The sequence below is a fragment of the Lissotriton helveticus genome, chromosome 5_1 (assembly GCF_964261635.1).
Source record: "Lissotriton helveticus chromosome 5_1, aLisHel1.1, whole genome shotgun sequence".
NCBI lineage: Eukaryota > Metazoa > Chordata > Amphibia > Caudata > Salamandridae > Lissotriton > Lissotriton helveticus.
In genome coordinates, this window is record NC_136065.1 from 1175963648 (window position 1) to 1175983534 (window position 19887).

A 19887-nucleotide genomic window follows, 5' to 3' on the forward strand; every position below is an offset into this window, starting at 1 on the left:
TGACTACCTGGAATCCTGAAAAACCTTTGCCTCACCTCCCTGTCTGGATTAATGATTCCATGAGAAAGGTGAATGTTTGATCAAAGTAGACTGCTGATCAGCCCCCTTCCCTGACTTGCACCATTGACATCCAACCAGTTTTCAAGATGCAGCCTCGCTGTCAGTGGCATTCCATACTGCAGTGGCAAGTAGGTCTTGCAGTGGCTGTTGGTTTGTGCCAGGAAAGACTCTAGCAAACCTATTTGCTGTGAATGATAAAAGCAGAGGTCCTGGGGCACTTATCTACTTGGAGAGGTTGACAATTATGTTTAATATCCTCCAACTGCATTGAATGGAGGGCTAAACCTAATGCTTCCAGACCAAGATGTTAAACATCAATGATGGTATTATCAAAGTACATAGATATGGAGTCAAGAATACTACATTTACACCTACCTTTGTATACTTGCACTGATGACACTGTGGTAGATGACATTCTGCGGTTGATATTCTTGTAGGTTTATATTGGAAACTCTATATTCTGGTATTACACCAAGGACCGTATAGAGGATTAACATGATTATGATTGTGAGGCCTTTCTTGGGATCCTCGGGCAGCCACTTGTTACTGGACAGTATCCTGCACAATTATTAACAATTACCATTCACATTGTTGTCCTGCAATTGGATCACCAAGTAAATCCTTTTAGACATTTAACTTTCAGGCAGTAGCCTTGATTCTGTTGGACCTGTCTGTCGCCTTCGATACGGTCAACCATGGGGTCCTGTTGGAGCGACTCCAGGCTGCGGGGATTGACGGCACTGCCCTTCTCTGGTTCCACTCCTTTCTACGGGACAGGAGACAGGCGGTATCTCTCCCCCCTTATCAATCTACTTTCTCTTCTGTCCCCCACGGGGTGCCTCAGGGCTCCTCCATCAGCCCCATTCTTTTTAACGTGTATCTTAGACCCCTGATCACGTTAATAAAGGCACACGGGTTAAAAACAATTAATTATGCGGACGACACCCAGCTCATCCTCTCTTGGGAGGGAGAAGACTCTACCCCCCTGGCAGCCTTTCACGACTGCTTAAGGGAGACGGCTGGGTGGCTACACATTAACTCGCTGCAATTTAACTCCTCCAAAACTGAGGTTCTTTATTGTGCAGGAAGCCGCATCCCCCGGCAATTCCCCTGCGATTTCTGGCCCCCGGAATCGACAGATAAACCTCGGCCAGTTACATCGGTTCGCAATCTAGGGGCCACACTGAATGATAAAATGAACACTGAAACCCAAGTTGCAAAGACGGTGGGAACTTGCACAGCTCTCATACGTTCCCTACGCAAAATTATGCCATTGTTACCCGCTCAAGCTCGGGAGCAGATAGTCAGGTGTACCATCCTCAGTCGCCTGGACTACTGCAACGCGTTGCTACTTGAGTCCCCAGCTGCCCTGCTTGACCGGCTTCAAAGAGTTCAGTCGGCCGCAGCCAAACTAGTTCTAGGCTGGACTAGGAGATCTTCCGCCACAGCGGCCCTAGCTGAACTACACTGGCTTCCGCTTAAGCAGCGCGTGGCCTTCAAGTCCCTCTGCCTTGTGTTTAAAGCGCTCCACAGAGCTGGACCTAAACCTCTGCAGGCCATGTTCACATGGTATATCCCTTCCAGAACTCTACGCTCTGCTTCAGCCCGCCTGGTGATTGTTCCTAAATACAACAAAGTCAGGACGGGGGGCAGATCTTTCAGAGTCGCAGCGGCTAAACTGTGGAACAGTCTGCCTCCTGATATCCGTCAAATATCACAGCTCCTCCCCTTCAGGAAACGCATCAAGACGTGGTTATTCCCTTAGAAAATCCCCTTCCTCTTTGCTCCTTGCTGCTGTTCCCCTGAGGTAAGAGTATTCGCCAGCGCCAGGAAACCTGCAAGGTGTCAGCCGCGCTCTACAAATGCTTAAAAATAAATAAATAAATAAATAACTTTCCAGGGTAGGGAAGGGAAGTTGAGCATCCAATGTTTAATACAGCTCCTCTTGTTATCGTGAATTTTACAGAGCATACAGTCCAAGGTTGGAAGAGTTTGAATTGGTTTAGCTGGTGCAGTGAATTTGCCCCAAACAAAAGGGGACTGTTGTACAGCGACAGTATGCAACATAGGGAATGGGAACGGGGAATCACTGAAGCCAGACCAGTCTGATATGAACAAGGGAAAGGAGCTACAGTTGCTCCTTTCCCTTGTTAGCTAAAGTTGCTACCTCAACATGACTAAAAACATGTACACATTAGTGCTGCAGTGCTTATGTTTTGGATAGAGTTCTCAGAGGTGTCCTGCCCAGTTGTGCATGCCATTTTTTTTTATAAAACAGTGCTAAATGCGAAGCACAATTTTAACACCAACTAAAAAGAAAGACATACTGGTTGTCTTGGTGATTGCCACAAGATAGAAAACTAGATATTTTTTGCTGGAACAAGCTATTATTATTAAGATGGATTTATTTTCCTTATATAAAATTTGAACACAAACTTAATAATGGGTAGATCTGTTTTCAAATAATTAAGATGAAGTGTAAATGAAATTAGCTAACTGCATAAAGCATGCGCCTTCAAAAAAAAAGTGCAAGTGTGAACCTCTTGGACATGACAATAATCATAATACTATACTTGATTAACCAGTGTATAAGAATATATTTTAACAAACCACCGATTTGTGTTTCATGATTTCACATGACGTGCCAGGTAGAGTAACTTACTGGAGGCTGTAGATTAATCTTGTAGCTGCTTAATAAATGGTTGTATCTGCAGGTACCAAAATGAAAAATGATTCATGACAGTCAGTAGATGGTCTCCCCAAGAACTACAGATAAAGATACCTAAATGTATGTACTCAAGTATTGATACCACTGTGTGTCTCCTCATAGTCTTGAACGAGGCTGTTTAAACAGTGTGAATAGCAAGCAGCCACTCTCACTCTGATAAATAGCAGAGTACAACCATGGAGCACCTCCATTGGACTTATAGATGTGAAATTGACAGTTCGAAACATAGTTGACTGCAACAGGGTTGCTGCACTACTTCTTTTGGACCTCTAAGCTGCCTTTGACACAGTTGACCATGACACTATAATACAAAGACTCTACGAAGCCAGCATAGAGGGGACTGCTCTCGACTGGATCACATCCTATCTACAAAACAGAACAAATGTCAACTATAATACCCCTTTATCATCCAAATTGTACTTCACAAAATCAGGGGTCTACATTACCTGCAATGATCAATTAATTTCCGCTCACATGCTCTAACTAAAACGTAAAAGAACGGTGATGGATCAAACCCAGATCTTTTGACTGGGTGTGAGTGTTTGATTGGTTCAGGTGCTCCGTCCATCACCACCCCCTTTTGTACCGCTTTGGCCGCCATAAGTGTGGCAGGGTATGCTCAGACGTGAGTCCCTTGCTCACTTTGCCACTGGATTCAAGCAAGCCGGGCTGAAGACGGCTGGAATACCAGAAACCGGTCCTCGGAAGCTTGTTTACGGTCCAGGGAAGGCATGGCTTAGCAATTCGGGCTGGACTGTTCCCATGAGGCACAGGGTCAGACTGATTTGCATATAGCCATGTCTGAACTGGGGTGGCAGAGTGGGCTAAAGAATGGTGATGAATCAAACCCAGATCTTTTGACTGGGTGTGAGTGTTTGATTGGTTCAGATGCTCCGTCCATCACCACCCCCATTTGTACCACATGCTCTAACTATGCAGATGACACACAAATACTCCTTAAACTGGAAACCCCCAAAGACATTGGAAACTCCAAAATATTCAGTTGCCTCAGAGCCATTGATCAGTGGATTACATGGAGCCATCTCAAATGTAATGCTTTCAAAATTGAAATACCAATATGTGGCAATTGGACAACTGATGGCCCACTCTGTGCCTGGCCTGACAATCTGAGACCGCCTGCTAAAGTATCTAAGTAAGTAAGAAACCTTGAAATTACCATGGACTCCAAGTTCTCAATGAATGCCCATGTAGACAAATTAGCAAGATCACGCTTCATTACTATAAAAACTCTGCAACGCATCTTCCCCACCTGAGATTTCTAGGTCCAGGCTACTATCGCTCTTGTACTGTCCAAGTTTGATTATGCCAATGGCCTCTGCCACGGATCACCTTTATCAATTATGAAAAGACTACAACGGATTCAGAACTCTGCTGCCAGATTACTACTCCATGTAAAGCCACAAGTCCACATCTTCCCTGCCTTGAGGGCCGTACATTGGTTACCGGTTGCCAGAAGATCCACCTTCAAGCTGCTTTGTATCACCTAAAAAAGCAATACGTGGCACAGGACCACTTTTCATCAGGAATTAAATCACCAAATACATTAAACAAAGGAACCTCTTCTCCAAATAGGCACCTTGCCTCAAAACCCCATCATTAAGAAAATAAATAGGTGGTGCATCTTACTCTGTTCAAGCAGTCAAACTATGAAATTCATTACCCCCAAACATAAGATCCAGGGACAACTATCTATCTGCAGAAAACTACTCAAGAGTTGGCTCTTTCCTACATAACCACCATACTCAAACTCTAATGTACAGCATATCCCTGCGTATGCAACCATTTATAATTTGATTACATATATGTATCTAGATATGTGTATTTCTTTGTACAACTGTGTATAATAGCTATGGTTTTTAAAATATATAAATATTCTTTAGGTCTACTAAACAAATGTATATATTAATTATGGGTATATATGTATATATGTATATATATATATTTAAATTATTCTATGCTAACATGTATATAGGTCACTGCATAGTTTTCATATAAGTTATTTGATTACATGCTTATGGGTCTCTGTTATATTTTTCTATCACAATACAATATGTAAATATTGTCATAACTATTTTATCCACAAGTGCTTCACTAATGAAATATTGAGGAAAATAGTCAACGATACACACATTAGCTTCAAGTACAGCAACACTTGAAAGTCTCAGTTTATGCAATACAACTTTAAATCTTGGCATATTATATTCCATATGTGTGTATACCCTTTCTATGCAGGTATGTATGTATATATTTATTACTTTACTCCTACTGTAGCAGAGAAAAAAACGTGCACTCTCTCCAATGCACTACTATGTCTAACCCTATACCTCTCTCAATATATCCTCTATCTCCCCTCCCTAACTCATCCCAAGCCTCATTCTACTACTATGATCTTCAAAATATTTCTTTCTAGGTTCTTCACTCCTTGGCACACCCCAAACCTCTTTTTACAACTATAATCTTCCAAAGAACCCTTACTAAATTCATCTCTCATGTGTCCCTCCTTTTATTCATCCTAAACCTCATCTTACTACTATGATCTCTCAAATAACACTTTCCAGACCGCTCCCTCTTCAATCCCTTCATTATCCTATTCATTCCAACTAACAGACTCTCATGTCCACCACTCAAATGAACTCATATTTCCCTATACTAATCCTTTTTGGGTTCTGGAGTAGCTTGCTACTTGCCGAAAAGCCCCTCTATGCCTTGTATGGGGTAGTAAGCGCTGTATAACTACAATTACAATATGGTATGCCAGAAAAACTGAATAAGGGAGGATGGCATCATTTTTATAGGCTATCGAGAGGACTTTAGCCCCAACATTAATGAATGCTCAAGAGCAGTGAAATTGCCCTGCCTCCATTTCTGATTGTCCCGATATGTGGTCACATGTTGTCGCTTGACGGTTTTACTTGGCTCCACGTAATAAGCTGCTATTATTGAGGTAGTTCCAGTGAGGGTGGGTGGTGTCAGATTGTCCATCTCCAGTACATAAATGGCTCTGGGCACTTGAGTTATAATCAGCTATTTTGGGATTGACTAAAGTTGGTACCTGTTAATTATCTGGGCTTCTTTTTAGTGTAGGACTTAGTGGTATTCACAGAGCTGTGTGAAGAAACTCATTCCTCCACTCAGTGCAGCATATGTGATTTGTATATGAAATGTGGACAGATTCCTCTTGGTGTTGCCATAATGCAGTCCGACTTCTTTTATCTCCAATGTTCATGAATGGATGGCCTGTGGAATTTATTGAATCACTGTGGAGTAAATTCCGGTTTAATTTTGGAACTGGTTATTTGTTTAATGGTATTGATTAGGTTATGTTGATATATACAAGTAGAACGCAAGGGGAGTGGGAGCATGTCTAGGCCCAGCATACAAGCTCTGTAAATGTGCATATATACAGGTGGCGTATGCAGTTCCTAAAAGAATCAGAAAAGGAAATTGAAAGGGCAGTAGATCGGGAGAGGTCTGAGCAAGCAGATCGGGGGGACCTGATTGCTCAGAAGCAAGAGCCCTCAAACACCCAGATGGGTGTCACGCTTTATCATTGTGCAGCTCCTCGTTGGGCAGGGGCTGCAATGTCCAACGGGCCCCTCGAGGGGGCTCTTTGCCAGAGGTCTTTTAAAAATAAGACTCTGTGATGAAGTGTAAGTGGAGGTGTTGTGAATATATTGGTGTAAGTGTGTAGGGGCTGTGGTGGAGACAATGATCCGGTACAGCTCAGAGGAAAGTGAGAATGCCGCTCAACATGTTTCGTGCCATGTAAAGTCCCTGCCGATCTGGGCACTTCGTCAGGACCATGTAGCTTAATCTACCAATGATTGGGATTATAGTAGTGGTAATTAGCAACAATACTCAATCTCAAACGTCACCCTCAAAGTATAGGGTATACTTTTAGGATACCTAAAATCCGATCTAATTTGAGTACGTAAATGGCTTCATCTGGGTGTGTGAATCTGTTGCTTCTGAGCAATTAGATCCCCCGGTCTGCTTGATCATACCACTCCCAACCTACTACCTTTTCTATTTCCTTTTCTGATTCTTTTAGGAACTGCATTGCTCACTTGTGTACAAGTATTTACATGCAACTAGTAGAATTACCTTAGTTATTCCTTAGTGTTTCCTGACATAAGTTGTCCAGTGTTTAAAAGTCCAAATTGCCACAAAGGGGTCCAGTCAACACCATTTGAAACTGGCTAACTTTTATTCCTAGACGGCTGTTTTGCTTCCAGGGCTCTCTGTACTAGCTCGTTTGTTTCACACGTGTTTTGTTCCTCAGCTTTAACAGATTCTACACGAAGCACCCAACTATATGCCACAGAACCATCTGCCCAGGTAGGAGTTTCTGACATTTCTGTCATACTGTATGAGCCTCTTCAAGGTCCTTCCATACTTAAATATCTCTGAATGGCACTGCAGTTTAGTTGTAATACCCTTCTTAGGGCAAGTTTGCGCATGCATGTTTTTTTTTTTAATCTTGTAAAACTTTTCTGTAACAATTGTGTTTTCTGTTTCTTTGTGGTCTATTGTGTGTATGTATGCTTGTGTGTTTCTTTTCTATTGTGTGTTTCTCACGTTTGAGTGTTTGTTGCATGTATTTGTCTATATACGATGTGTGGGTGAATAGTGTAAAGGATAATATGAAATTAGTTGATTCACGATCTGTGGTAGAAGATCATGTGCCTGATAACAAAAACAGCCCAGATGGGGCTAATGTGCACCGGGGTGACTTCCGTAATTGAAATGGAATAAAATAGCACAACACTGTTACAATATGAAATATTGTGATAAGGAGCCCTTTGGTACACATTGACTTTAGTTTAGTAATTTAATCCGCTGCAGTAGGTAAATAGCACCGGTGGTTTGTTATTTCACGTTAAGCATTCTATGGATAGCACAGTGACCGCCCCATGGGACTCTTTGTGCTGATATTGTCCTTATAAGTTTGAACGGCATGTTTGTTTGCATGTAGTCATATGTGTCGTCTGTAGTTCGGCTTCTGTGTTATCATATGCTCACAACATTTGCACACATGCTTCTGGATAGCTTGCCTCCAAAAAATCACATTCCAGGCATGTTCTAGTGAAACAAAACCCATGACCTGGATCTTGTAATTTTCCTGGAGGTTTTGACCCTTGACTCTTACTCCTTTGATATGTGACAGGGAATGTTTGTGATGCTTTTGCATTGTTAAGCTGTATTTATGACCTTGAAACTGATCACTGAGGTATATTTGCTGTGGTCCCTCTCTATTAATCTCATTCGAAACGAGCCTTTTATAGTGGTGTCAAAGAGTGTGAATGTTTTCCCCCTTACCGGTAAAGTCTGGACATAGGGGGTAGCTGTTATACAAATGTCTTGTGTCCGCATATGACTTTGGATTTATGTTAACGGGGAAATCATAGTTTCCCTATTAGCTTTCTTTGCTTCCTAACTTTTTGAACAACGAACGACCCCTTCCTTGTAAGTTTTAAATTGTTCTGTTAATGCCCTTGCCCCTGAACATCCATTCTGCCCGAGTTTCTTCATTTCAGCCCTGTTGCACCCACGCAGTCCTTTCTGTTAATGCTGTTTGTTTTAATATATGGGTCACTAATCCTGCTGTCACAATGGTGCACCAAAGAAGTGGACACTTTTCAGTGAAATGTATGTTTTTATCGTAGTTTATTTTGTGGGTAGTTATGCTGTAGAAATGTGCATCGCCCAATTTTCTCTGAGCAGTTAAAGGAAAAAGAAAAGGATAATAACGCACTGTTATTATTATTTTATTTTTCCGTACTTGCTCAGTTATAGGTACGGGGTGGGACAGGGCTGTGCAGAGCGGGGGAGGGGAGTGGTGGGCACTCTCTAAGTGCTCACGACGGTTTGGCTGGCCTACTTGGGCAGGCCAAACAGTAATGGGCACTTTGCATGTTCTCCACCAGCTGTATTGCACAGCCTGGGTGGAGAACATGCACGGGCTCTTTGTTAGGGTGACCAACTGGCATGGGTGCAAATTCAGGACAGTGAGTGCAAAAATTCAGGACTAAGGGTCAAAATTCAGGACAAAAATTCAGGACAGAAGGTCAGAATTAAGGGCAAAAATTCGGGACAAAAGGTACGTTTTGCATACACATCAGAGGAAGTCACGCAATAGTGCATAAGTAAATAAACACCCAACACAAGCATAGGTCAAAATAAGTTTCTTTTAGGTTCAGAGAACCTTGCACTCACTGCATTTGTTGTGTTTGCGAGTGAAATACACCTGCGTTTGCATATTCTCCCCAAAAAAAGTGAAGGAAAAGATCACGGCTGCGGGCTTCTCAGATCTTACATTGCCCCTCACCCACACTGGAAAACAAGCATTTGCAATGCAATAGGTTTCGCATTAGGAAAGTTTGAGCTATTGGTATTGTAAACTACAATTTTTTTTATTTATGTGTTGTTTTGAAAATAGCTAAATTAATAGCTTTGTCATTTACAATGCCAATAGTTATAACTTTCACAAAGGTGACACCTATAGCATTTGTAATGCAATATGTGTTGTATTTACGGGACTTAGATGTATTGCTATTACACATAACAATGGCTTTTAATTTTTTTATAATTAATAATACAAGTTATTGTAATTTATAATGGCAATAGCTTAAACTTTTGTGAATAACTTTTGTGAAGATTATGTTCAGTGTATTTTATTGTGATGAAAATCCAAGAACAGAAGTGAAATATTAACATCTTTTTGTGACATTTGTAAATAAAGCTTGAAACATTGAGAGAACATATTTGAACCAGTTTTTTTTTTTGTTGGCAGAGTTTTATATAGCGCGAACTAGACCCGAACCGAATCGGGTATCAGAGCGCTTTACATAGCACCAGTTACGTTACATTAGGACACGTTCATTTTTTTTTGTTAGGCACGGGGAGATTAAGTGATTTGCCCAGAATCACAGGAAGTTTGGCGTCGTTACGAGACTCGAACCCAGTTCCTCCAGGTCCGAGGTCGAGCGCCTTAGCCGTTAGGCCAATTCCTCTCCTCAGTTGTTGTTGAATGGTTGCACAGATTGATGCTGTGGTGGCGCTGAGTGATGTTGTGGTGGCGAGGAGTGATGCTGTGGCGTTCAGTAATGCTGTGGTGCCCAGTAATGCTGTGGTGCCCCTGAGTGATGCTGTGGTGGTGCTGAGTGATGCTGTGGTGATGTGCTAGATAGATAGAGTAAGTGCGATAGATAGAGGGAGGGCGATAGATAGATAAAGGGAGGGCGATAGATAGATAGAGGGCTTGTGGGGTTGTGTGTGTGTGTGGGGGGTTGTGTTTGGGGGTGGGGTGTGTGTTTGTTGGGGGTTTGGGTGTGTCTGTGTGTGGGTGTGTGGGGGGGTTGTGTGTGTGGGGTTGTGTGTGTGTGTGTGTGGGGTTGTGTGTGTGAAGTTGTGTGTGTGGGGGGGTGTGGGGTTGGGGTGTGTGTGGGGGATGTGTGTGTATGGAGTTGTGTGTGTGTGGTTGTGTGTGTTTGGTTGTGTGGGGTTGTGTGTGTGTGTGGTTGTGTGTGTGAAGGGTTCTGTGTGTTGTGTTTGGGGTTGTGCGTGTTGTGTGTGTGGTTGTGGGGCTTTGTGTGGTGGTTGGGGTTGTGTGTGTGGTGGTTGTGTGTGGGGGTTGCGTGTGGTGGTTGTGTGTGGGAGTTTTGTGTGTGTGGGGTTTTGTGTGTGGGCGGTTGTGTGTGGGGAGGTCTGGAGGTTGTGTGTGTGGGGGGTTGTGTGTGGGGGGTTGTGTGTGTGGGCGGTTGTGCGTGTGGGGGGTTGTGCGTGTGTGGAGGTGTTGTGTGTTTGGGGGGGGTTGTGTGTGTGTGGGGGGGTTGTGAGGGAAACTGGGAGAGTGCATAGGACACCAGTCGAGAGAAGGATAGGAAAAAGTATCAGAGGCAAGAGATCACAAAGGAGAAATGACATTCAAGACAACATGTGAGAGGTTGTGAAAGATGAGAAGGGGTTCGAGTGGGGCTTGAATAATGTCCAGTTATAAATACGGTGACAAGGCTTACTGGACTCTCTTGTTTACCTGCTCATTATGTTGAATTGTTACTTGCACGTGGGAGACATTATCTCGCTATTTTATGTTTCCTTCGATTATTAGGTAACTTACTTGGTCATGATATAGTCAAAGGTCAAGTGATGTATGCTGTATACATCTCTCCATGGTGAGCGGAACTATTTACCATTGTTGTCAGTGGGCTGTGCTTTGAAAGCATTCATGTTGATGCAATTCCAAATTTGATAGTGTTATGTCTTATCTCTTTGAAACTTAAAGAAAAGGATGTAATCATTGTTTCTGACTCATCGGGTTTGTAAATGCACAGTACTGCACTCATTTTCTGAACATTTTCCAGGTGGAATATCACAGAATGAAAATGTGGTCTTTAAAACCTAAAGGTTTGACCAACGGAACTGGCTCAATGTGTTTTCAAAAGCACAATTTGCCCGTATTTTCTAAAAGTACCATTAGGACGAAGGTGAGCGCCACTCTCAATTTCCAGGTCTTGTGATAACTGGGTGAATGTAGCTCTTACTATCAGTTTGACCAGGAAAGATCCAATTGTATTTGGTCTGTAGTTGTTAGGGTCTTGCAGGCCAGGTTTGTTTTCTTTAAGAATGGGTGTGTGTATGCCTTTTTTAAAGTCTTCTGGAAAGACTCCTGTAGTTAAAGAATTATTGATGATTTTCCTTACTAGTGTGGAAGCAGTGTGGGTTAAAAGAATTTTCTTTAAGATTTGTGGTGGACAAGGTTTGGAAGGGCAACTGGTGGGCCGTCTTGCTTCGACCTGATCACTTTGAATGAACTTTTATACCTTGTGCACCAACCTTTCACTCTCTATAAATGCTGCATACATGTAGCTGATTTTGGATGCCTGCTGGATCATGCACTTAAGAGCATCAATCCTGCGCCAGATGCCTCTAGCTCGGGCACCATCAATGACCTAGTTCTTCAGGTCACCCAAGTGGTAGAGTTGGATTATGATCATGTAAAACGAGAATTCCATTTATCTAGCACAAAGTAGCCACAGCAGCATTTGTCAGTGTGGTGATGGTTGTGCATATTTCTAAGATCGTTATTTTATTGTGGATAAACTTGTTTTTAACTCATTCATGCTGTGGGCGGCACTCGGTAGGTGAAATGTGTTTCCACAAGAGCCTGGGTGGTATTAGACTCATGTAGTGTGACTGTCCTCTTCATTGCGGATTAGTATTGGTATTGCCTATCACCATTAATTTTGTGTTTGCACTTAGGGGTGTCTCAACTCGGCAGACAAAGGCTCATAAATAACATGAAAGGGTGGGTGGATGGGTAGATGGATGAATGAGCAAGTGAAAGGATGGATGAGTGGAAGAACGGATGAATGAAATGGAGTGGATGATAAAATGGCGGATGGATGGAAGAGTGTAAGGGTGGATGGATGGATGAGTGAAAGGGTGAATGGATGATGACTGATAGTATGGATGTCTGAGTGAAAGGCCAGATGGAAGGGTGGAGTAAGAGGGTGGAGTAACAGGGCGGATGTATGGATGGATGAGCAAAAGAATGGAAGAGTAAGAGGATGGACGAGTAAAAGGATGGATGCTGGAGGGTCATTAACCCCCAACTGTAGCAGCTACAGCGTAGGTGAGGTTCTTGAATGGCTTCTTCTGTCTGCAACTTCGCATGCAGATGAGTGTGTGATAGGATGGGTGGATAGATGTGAGTGAAAAGTGGATGAACGGGTGAGTAAAATAATGGGTGGGTAGATGGGTGAATGAATGAAGTATGGATGGCTGAGAGAAAAGATGGAAGAGAAAGGATGGATGGATGAGTAAAAGAATGGCTGGATGAGAGAAAGGAAGGACAAGAGAAAGGATGGATGAGTGAAAGGGGATGGAGGGAAGGATGGATAAAAGCATGGATAAGTAGAAATATGGATGGATAAGTGAAAGGGTGGGTGGATGTATAAAAGGGTGGATGTAAGGATGAGTGAAAGGGGATGGAGTGAAAGGGGATGGAGGGAAGGATGGATAAAAGGATGGATGAGTAGAAATATGGATGGATAAGTGAAAGGGTGGGTGGATGTATAAAAGGGTGGATGGAAGGATGAGTGAAAGAATGTATGAAAGTGTGAAAGAATGGATGAATGAGTGCAAGAATGGATGAATGAGTGCAAGAATGGATGAATGAGTGCAAGAATGGATGAATGAGTGCAAGAATGGATGGATGAATGAGTGTAAGAATGGATGAATGAGTGCAAGAATGGATGAATGAGTGAAAGCGAGAGTGAATAGATGAACAGACGAGTGAAATCATGATGGATGAGTGAAAGGATAAATGGATGAGTGGGTGGAAGGATTAGTGAAAGGGTGGATAGATGAGTGAAAGGATGGATGAGTAAAAGGGTGGATAGAGAGATGGATACGTTAAATGGTGGATGTATGTATAGATGGATGGATGGATGGATAGGTTTAATAGATAGGCTTGATGATGGATATGTTTGGATATGGATGGTTGGGCGGAGGAATGGTGGAAGACAAAGGTGGATGAAAGAATGGATGACAGGATGTAAAGGTAAAATTATAGATAGGTGGATGAATGGATGAATGTACAGATGCTTGGATGAAAGAAATAAGAGCTCTTCTGGAGAGGGTCGCGATGACTTGCTTCGTTTGCTTGGTGTCAAACATTTTGGTTATAAGTGGGGGGGGGGCATTTCGTGTATGTTTTACGGGTGCTGCTGGCCCTTTATTGAAAAACAGGTGATTTAATGACTCAAAGTGTACCGTAAAGTGCAGTGGCCGCCACAGGCGTTGCGCCTGTTTAATGCATTGTGCCCCTGTGACAGGGAGCCGAACGCTGTCCCTCCCCATTAAGGGTGAAAGCGTCCAGCTCTTCATTAAGTCAGGTTAGCTGTAATCCAATTGCAAGCTTTTACCTTTAGGGGGGCATACTTTACATTCTCCAGATTGCCCACTATTTCCCATTTAAAAGAAAGTACATAGCCAAGATCTACACAGACAGGGAACTACTTCTGCTGCTGCTCCTTTCGGAGACAGAGGGTCCCCTGCGCCCCCTCCTCCAGCAGCACCCCTCCTGGAGGCTGCGTGGGCGCCGTAGAGGGATCGGCGGCGTCACATCTTGTCTGCCATTCAGAGCGCATGAAAGTGTGGATGGTTTACGACTCTGGGGATCACGTGCAGTGAGTGGAGTCTGATTTAAAAACAACCCTCTCTTCCACGGTCCTCTGCGGGAGCTTATCACCGAAGTGAAGGGGTCGGGGACACTTTCAAGTGCCCATATAAGAGGCAGGCGCAGGACGCGCTATGGGGAACGAACCCAGAATCGGAGCACCTGTCCTTGAAGTGGCAGCACGCGCGGGGTCCTGGGATACAAGCCCTGAACCGTAGCCAGGTAAGCAACCAGGTCTCTAGCATGGCATGGGTCGGGTGGGCTGCGAAGGAACCCTGACATGCCCGTTTGTGTGCGCACAAGGAAGGGTTAGTTAGTTATAATATCTAAGTACGCACTGAGTCTACTGTGTAGGCATGGCTCTTCTAATGAAGCACTACCCTGCACGGAAGTCTTTAAGACTTTATGTGCACATACGATCGTGATATGCCCCCCTAAATGACCGCATACCTGCCGAGGCTTGAACGCCGTGCCCGCGCGCTCTTAGGGCAGCTGGAATGTAGCAAATGGGGCACCTGAGCACGCTGCGTTTGGAAGGGCACGCACGTGCGCACGAGGGTCAGAAGAGCTGTGAAGTGTACAGGTGCGCAGTTGCGCACCACGTTCTAAATGCCCTCCTGTGCCGCTGAGCTCTCCTGAGGCGTGAAAGTTTCTCCTGCGAGCACTGAGGTTTGAAAGGCGCGCGCGTGGGCGCTGTGATTAGCGGACTTTTTTGAAGGTGCGTCTGTCCGCGCTACGGACTGCTGGATTTCGAGAGAGGGGTGATTGTGGCGAGGTTACTTGCTCGTGTTCCTGGAGAGCGTTTCCCTCTTCAGTGTGCTCTCTTGGAGGCTTCCCATCCTGGGCAAGCCAACTTCTCCTATGCGTGAGGCCGGCCTCCCTTCCCTCGCGCACAGGTCTACAGACCACGAATGCAGGGTTCCCAGACAAGCATGACCCTGGGCTCTGCTGCATGCTTCAGGTGACAGAGCTGCCTGCCTCCTCAGCTGAGCTGAAGCGCTGCCACTGCCTGTTGCTGCTTCATGTGTGTCTTGGGTTTTTCTTTCCACAGTTGAGACGCGAGGAAGGCAACAAACAGAAGTGACACTCATATGCCTCCTGCCGGTCCCGGGCCGGCAGCCAATCACAGCGCGGCCCGGGGAATGACGTCACGGGGGTGTCCCGGGCAGGCAGCCAATCACAGCGCGGCCCGGGACACACGGCAAAAAGGGGCGGGGCTTAAAAAAAGAGTCAGAAACGCCCACGATTCGCGTTCTGCCCGGGAAAGAGTGATGGACAACCGTGTCTTCCAATGGCTAGCCTCCATTTATGGAGCTAGCCAATGGAAGAAGGGGCGGTTTCAAGTCCCCACTGTTGAGATAACATTAGATTTCGCCATGGGCGTTGCAACTAGTTGCAACGGCCAGGGCGAAACCTAAAAACAGCTGTTCCAAAATGCTGTCACTGGGCAGAGCGGCCCATTGTCATTCTGTGTGTGATAATTAGGCCAACATACAGAATGATAATGGGCCTGATAGCAGTCTGTGCCAGGTCGGGGAGGGGCTGCTGCAGGCCACAGATCACAGCAGGAGCATGAGCTGCCCCCTGAAGTGAGAGTTACAGGCTGCTTGCAGGGGGCAGCTCACGCCGATGTCTGAAATTACGAACAAAAGGCGTCCGGGGAAGAAACCCTTACGGACAACGGACAAGAGGCCCAAATTGCGGGCAGTTCGTGAGATTTACGGACGGTTGGTCACCTTAATCATAGTATTCGCCTGAGCGCCGAACCACGATGCTCAGAACTATCACGATGCTACTGTCATGGTGACAGCAGCGTTGTGATTGGCTTAGGGGAGCCTGTGTGCTTCCTGTTTCGGACTGGGAACCTGAAGAGACTAGGAGAGGTGGAGACCATACTCGGGTAAGTGATTTATCTTTTTTTCATTCATTGCCCAATCCCCCCGCCTCCCCCACATCCCCCATTCGTTAGCAGCCACCACTGGAAATATGATTCATATGTGCTGTAAATCCTGATCGGACCAGAATACCCTATACCGCAGTATCACTTTAGTAACCTACTTAATCTTTTTTTTTTTCTTCTGAGAATGGTATACAGGTGCTTTTAGGCTCTACTCAGCTGGCGTTTTTAAATATATTTCTGCATTGTTAGTACGTAAAGCCTTTGTAACGGACCTCATTCTCCTGTTCGACAAAATCTGAGATCGAACATATATTTATTCAAATGTGTTTTCAAAGTTGTAAACAAATTCCTTTTGCTACCAGTCACGTAAAAGAACCGAGGCTTTTCGGTGGCATCATCCGAGAGATCCAACCCTCTCGTCTATTAATCCTTCTGGCTTGTAAGTACACAGTCATCATGGGGGCAACAATTGTCGGAGAAATCCCCCAAGTATGAACAATCTCACTGGAACATGTTCTGAGAAGGTGAATTTCAATGAACAAGGAAATGGGACAAAAAGTCTCCGTAAAAGCAGCTTTATCTACGTTTCAAAAAGGGGTGGAAGGGTGTTAAGGACATGTCAGTTTCAGGCTATGAAGGTGCAAAACAAAGCAGGGAAGATCAAGCCCTACGGCAAACAAACGTCGGAAAGACATCCATCAACTGGAACTCCATTGTTTTGGTTCTCTTGTTCATCATGTTTCACTCAATTACCTTCAATTCGTTCCATGACACCATGAGACTAACCTTCAACTCACACTATTCCCAATGAAAGTCTACCCCAGCAACCCCCCTTACCTTTCGCTCTACCCAAGCATTCACTTGGAAAAAAACAAAAGAAAGTGTGGCTGGCAGTTTTTTTTTGTTTTTAATAAGGCTTCAGATTCAAATTCAAATTTATTAGTATGCTTAATAAAAACCTTTACGAAATTTATCGAATTTACAATAAACAAAGACTATTCAAAAACACTTTTCCCTCCCCTACCTGTACAATTAGGTTTGTAATCAGCAAGATATGGTTAATAACTAATCCCTCAAACTCAGAAAATTCAGATGATGTGATGTGTGTGCAGTACTTAGGGGTCGATTAGGATCGCGGACGGACTTGAGTCCGTCCGCGACCCCAGAGGAGGAGGGAACGTCCGCATGGGCTGCGGCGTTCCCTCCGTGCAGATTAGGATGTGACCGCCAGGGTGGCGGTCACATCCTCTATCTTTAACATTGCGGCGGCCGCCGCAATGTTAAAAATGCATGCATCGCATTTGCGTGCACAAAGCGGCAGGCACCGCACGGTGCCTGCTGCTTTGTGCACGCAAATGCAGGGGGGTACCATAGGTACCCCCCATGTGCACACCCCACCCCCCCCTTCACCAAGGGGGCCCGCAACGGGCCCCCGAAGTGAATGTCTGTATGCTTTTCCACGGCGGAAAAGCCGCTGTGGAAAAGCATATGATTTCCTCCATCCTAATACGGCTGGCGCTGTCTGATAGACACGGCCAGCCATGTTAGAGCTTTTCCGCCGCGGTCGGAAGGCGACCTCAGCGGTAAAGCTGCGGACGGATTTCAAGACCCACCGCCATCCTAATATGGCAGTGGGTCTTTTGAGGCTCCGCAGCGGTTTTCCCGCATCCTCCGGGCCGGCGGAAGCCACCGCCGGCCCGGAGGATGCGGGAAAACCGCTATCATAATCGGCCCCTAAGTTTGAACCGGTGGTTGGAGGTGGGGACCACCGGCACTCATTTTTGGGGACTGGCACTTATTTATTATCATCAGACTTTGACCCAGAGCAAGAGAGAGAAAAACACACAAGGGAAATAAGGAGGAAGAAAAAGACGGAAAACCATGACAAAGGGAGAAAGAAGGGATGCAGAACAACCAGCAATAGTGAGATAATGGGGCAGGGAGAGTCTGGGTGTTTATTAAAGAGACATGAACAAGACTACACAGCCTTGGTATTCAGCAAGCCAATCTTTCAATAGCACCACCTGTGGGCTTTTGAGAAAAACTTTGGTCCACTTATTTTTTTACAACTTAAGCACTGGTAAGCGTTCATCTGAACACAAGCTAAATACAAAATCATCAAATAAAGGGAATAGTTGCATAGTAGAAGCAAAGTCTCTTTGCTTCCAAGCAGGAACTGATCACCTCATTTACTTCCCCCTAAAAAACCCGCTTCTACAATCAAAAATCTTCTCTTCTTCAATCACCTTTCTGTCTTCCGTCTTAGGATCAGACTTGCCACATACTACTCCCCAAGATCACAGTCATTGGAATCACCCTGGATTTCCTGTTATTGTCACCAGTTCTTTCATCATACTTACCACCTTCACTTAATAACACATCCAATCTATCATTTTTCTAGTAACTCACAAGCTTGACTAATCCCTATATCTAAGAAAGCAATCCCCTCTAATGCACCATCTGACCCTATGAGCATTCAAAACATCAACCCCTTAGCCATATCATAAGGTGTCCAATTCTCCTTTACATCGCTTTCAACCACTCGCTCCGCTCAACCTAAGTATCAACTCTCAATTCTTCATATATTTGCATGTTCCACACCTCTCCTTGAGAAAACAGCTGCTGAACCATGTAATTCAGCCACCGTTTGTGCTGTCTCTCAAAATCCTTACATTGCTAAACTGTTTGAATCCTTTTACAAACCTCGCACTGCATTTTTCATGACTCACGACTTAATTAACACCATTCAATCTAGATTTCGAACTTCACAATCCACAAAAAGAGCCCTACGTCATGTAGCCAATTTGATCATGTCACGAAAAACTCTCATCCATGCTAATATTCCTTGACCTCTCTTTGGCACTGGAACCCATGGAGCACACTTCCTCCTTTTCACACTAACTACCCGTACCACCATAAACTAATCACTTAAACGATTCTCCTCTTATCTCTCTGATCAATTTTTCTCTGTCAAATAGGGTTCTTAACTATCTGCACCAACCCCTCCATCACACGGAGTCATACAAACTCAGTCCACTACTTTTCTTCCTCTTCACCTCATTTGTAGAAACCATTGTATCATCATTGGTTAACCCCTATCATACGTTTGCCCACAACACACAAATCTAGTCCGTTCCAACCTTGACTTGCTGTCTTCAGGCTAAAGGTGTCGAGTGCCTCACAGCTTCGGTCACTGGATGGAAATTTGTTCTCTTACGCTAAATCCCCCAAGACTGAAATCATTTAATTCCTTGCTAAACTGCCACTTACTGATATTCAGATGCATATTCTATTAACTGCTGACACTATCACTCCCAACACTATTGGCCAGAAACTTTGGTTGGTAGTTGACCTTTATGACAGGCTTTGTTGAAAGTTACTTGTGCATTTAGAAGAGTAAGGCACCTTTTTTTGGATACGCTTTGTCTTACTCAAAAACTGTATGAGTAAATCGCAACTCGTTATTTACTCATAAATGTCTAGTAGAAAGACAAAGCTTGTATAATACACACATTTTCAAAGAATAATTCTGATGTCATTCATATCTAAAATGGGAGGAAGACATGAGTACTCTTGGAAAAAAGTTTGTGACTTGGACCTAGATATTTACTACATGAAACCATTAAGGCCACCAGATCCGTTCTCAACAGAAGAAATATCTGATCATACTAACAGGGCATTCAGTGAGCAATGACCATCACACACTCACATCTGTATTTTTATTCTCCACTGGCATCTACAGTCTTTTTTTTTACTTGGTACATCCTATTTCTGTGACAGACTGTAGGCAAGCATAATATTTCTTCTTTTCTGGCAATAGAAACCAGGTAAACCATACAATAACAATGTTTCCTGGGGCTTGTTGTTTAGGTATTGACGATGTGGATTTTAAATAGAGCAATTACCATGATTACCTTTGCAAATGGCCACTAACGGACCTAGTATGATCAGCCCTGATTTATTGTAACATGGCAGCACTCCTAGATGTGATTTAAG

The 19887-nt window shown here is 44.2% G+C and overlaps 1 protein-coding gene across 1 annotated transcript in view; it reads left to right on the forward strand.

Annotated features, from left to right (window-relative positions):
• Positions 1-19887, forward strand: part of VWA2 (von Willebrand factor A domain containing 2) — a 239277-nt gene that overhangs the window by 124338 nt on the left and 95052 nt on the right. Inside the window, exon 8 of the mRNA XM_078641181.1 lies at positions 7092-7147. Coding sequence (XP_078497307.1) covers positions 7092-7147 — 56 coding nt within the window. The remainder of the gene's footprint in view (positions 1-7091; positions 7148-19887) is intronic.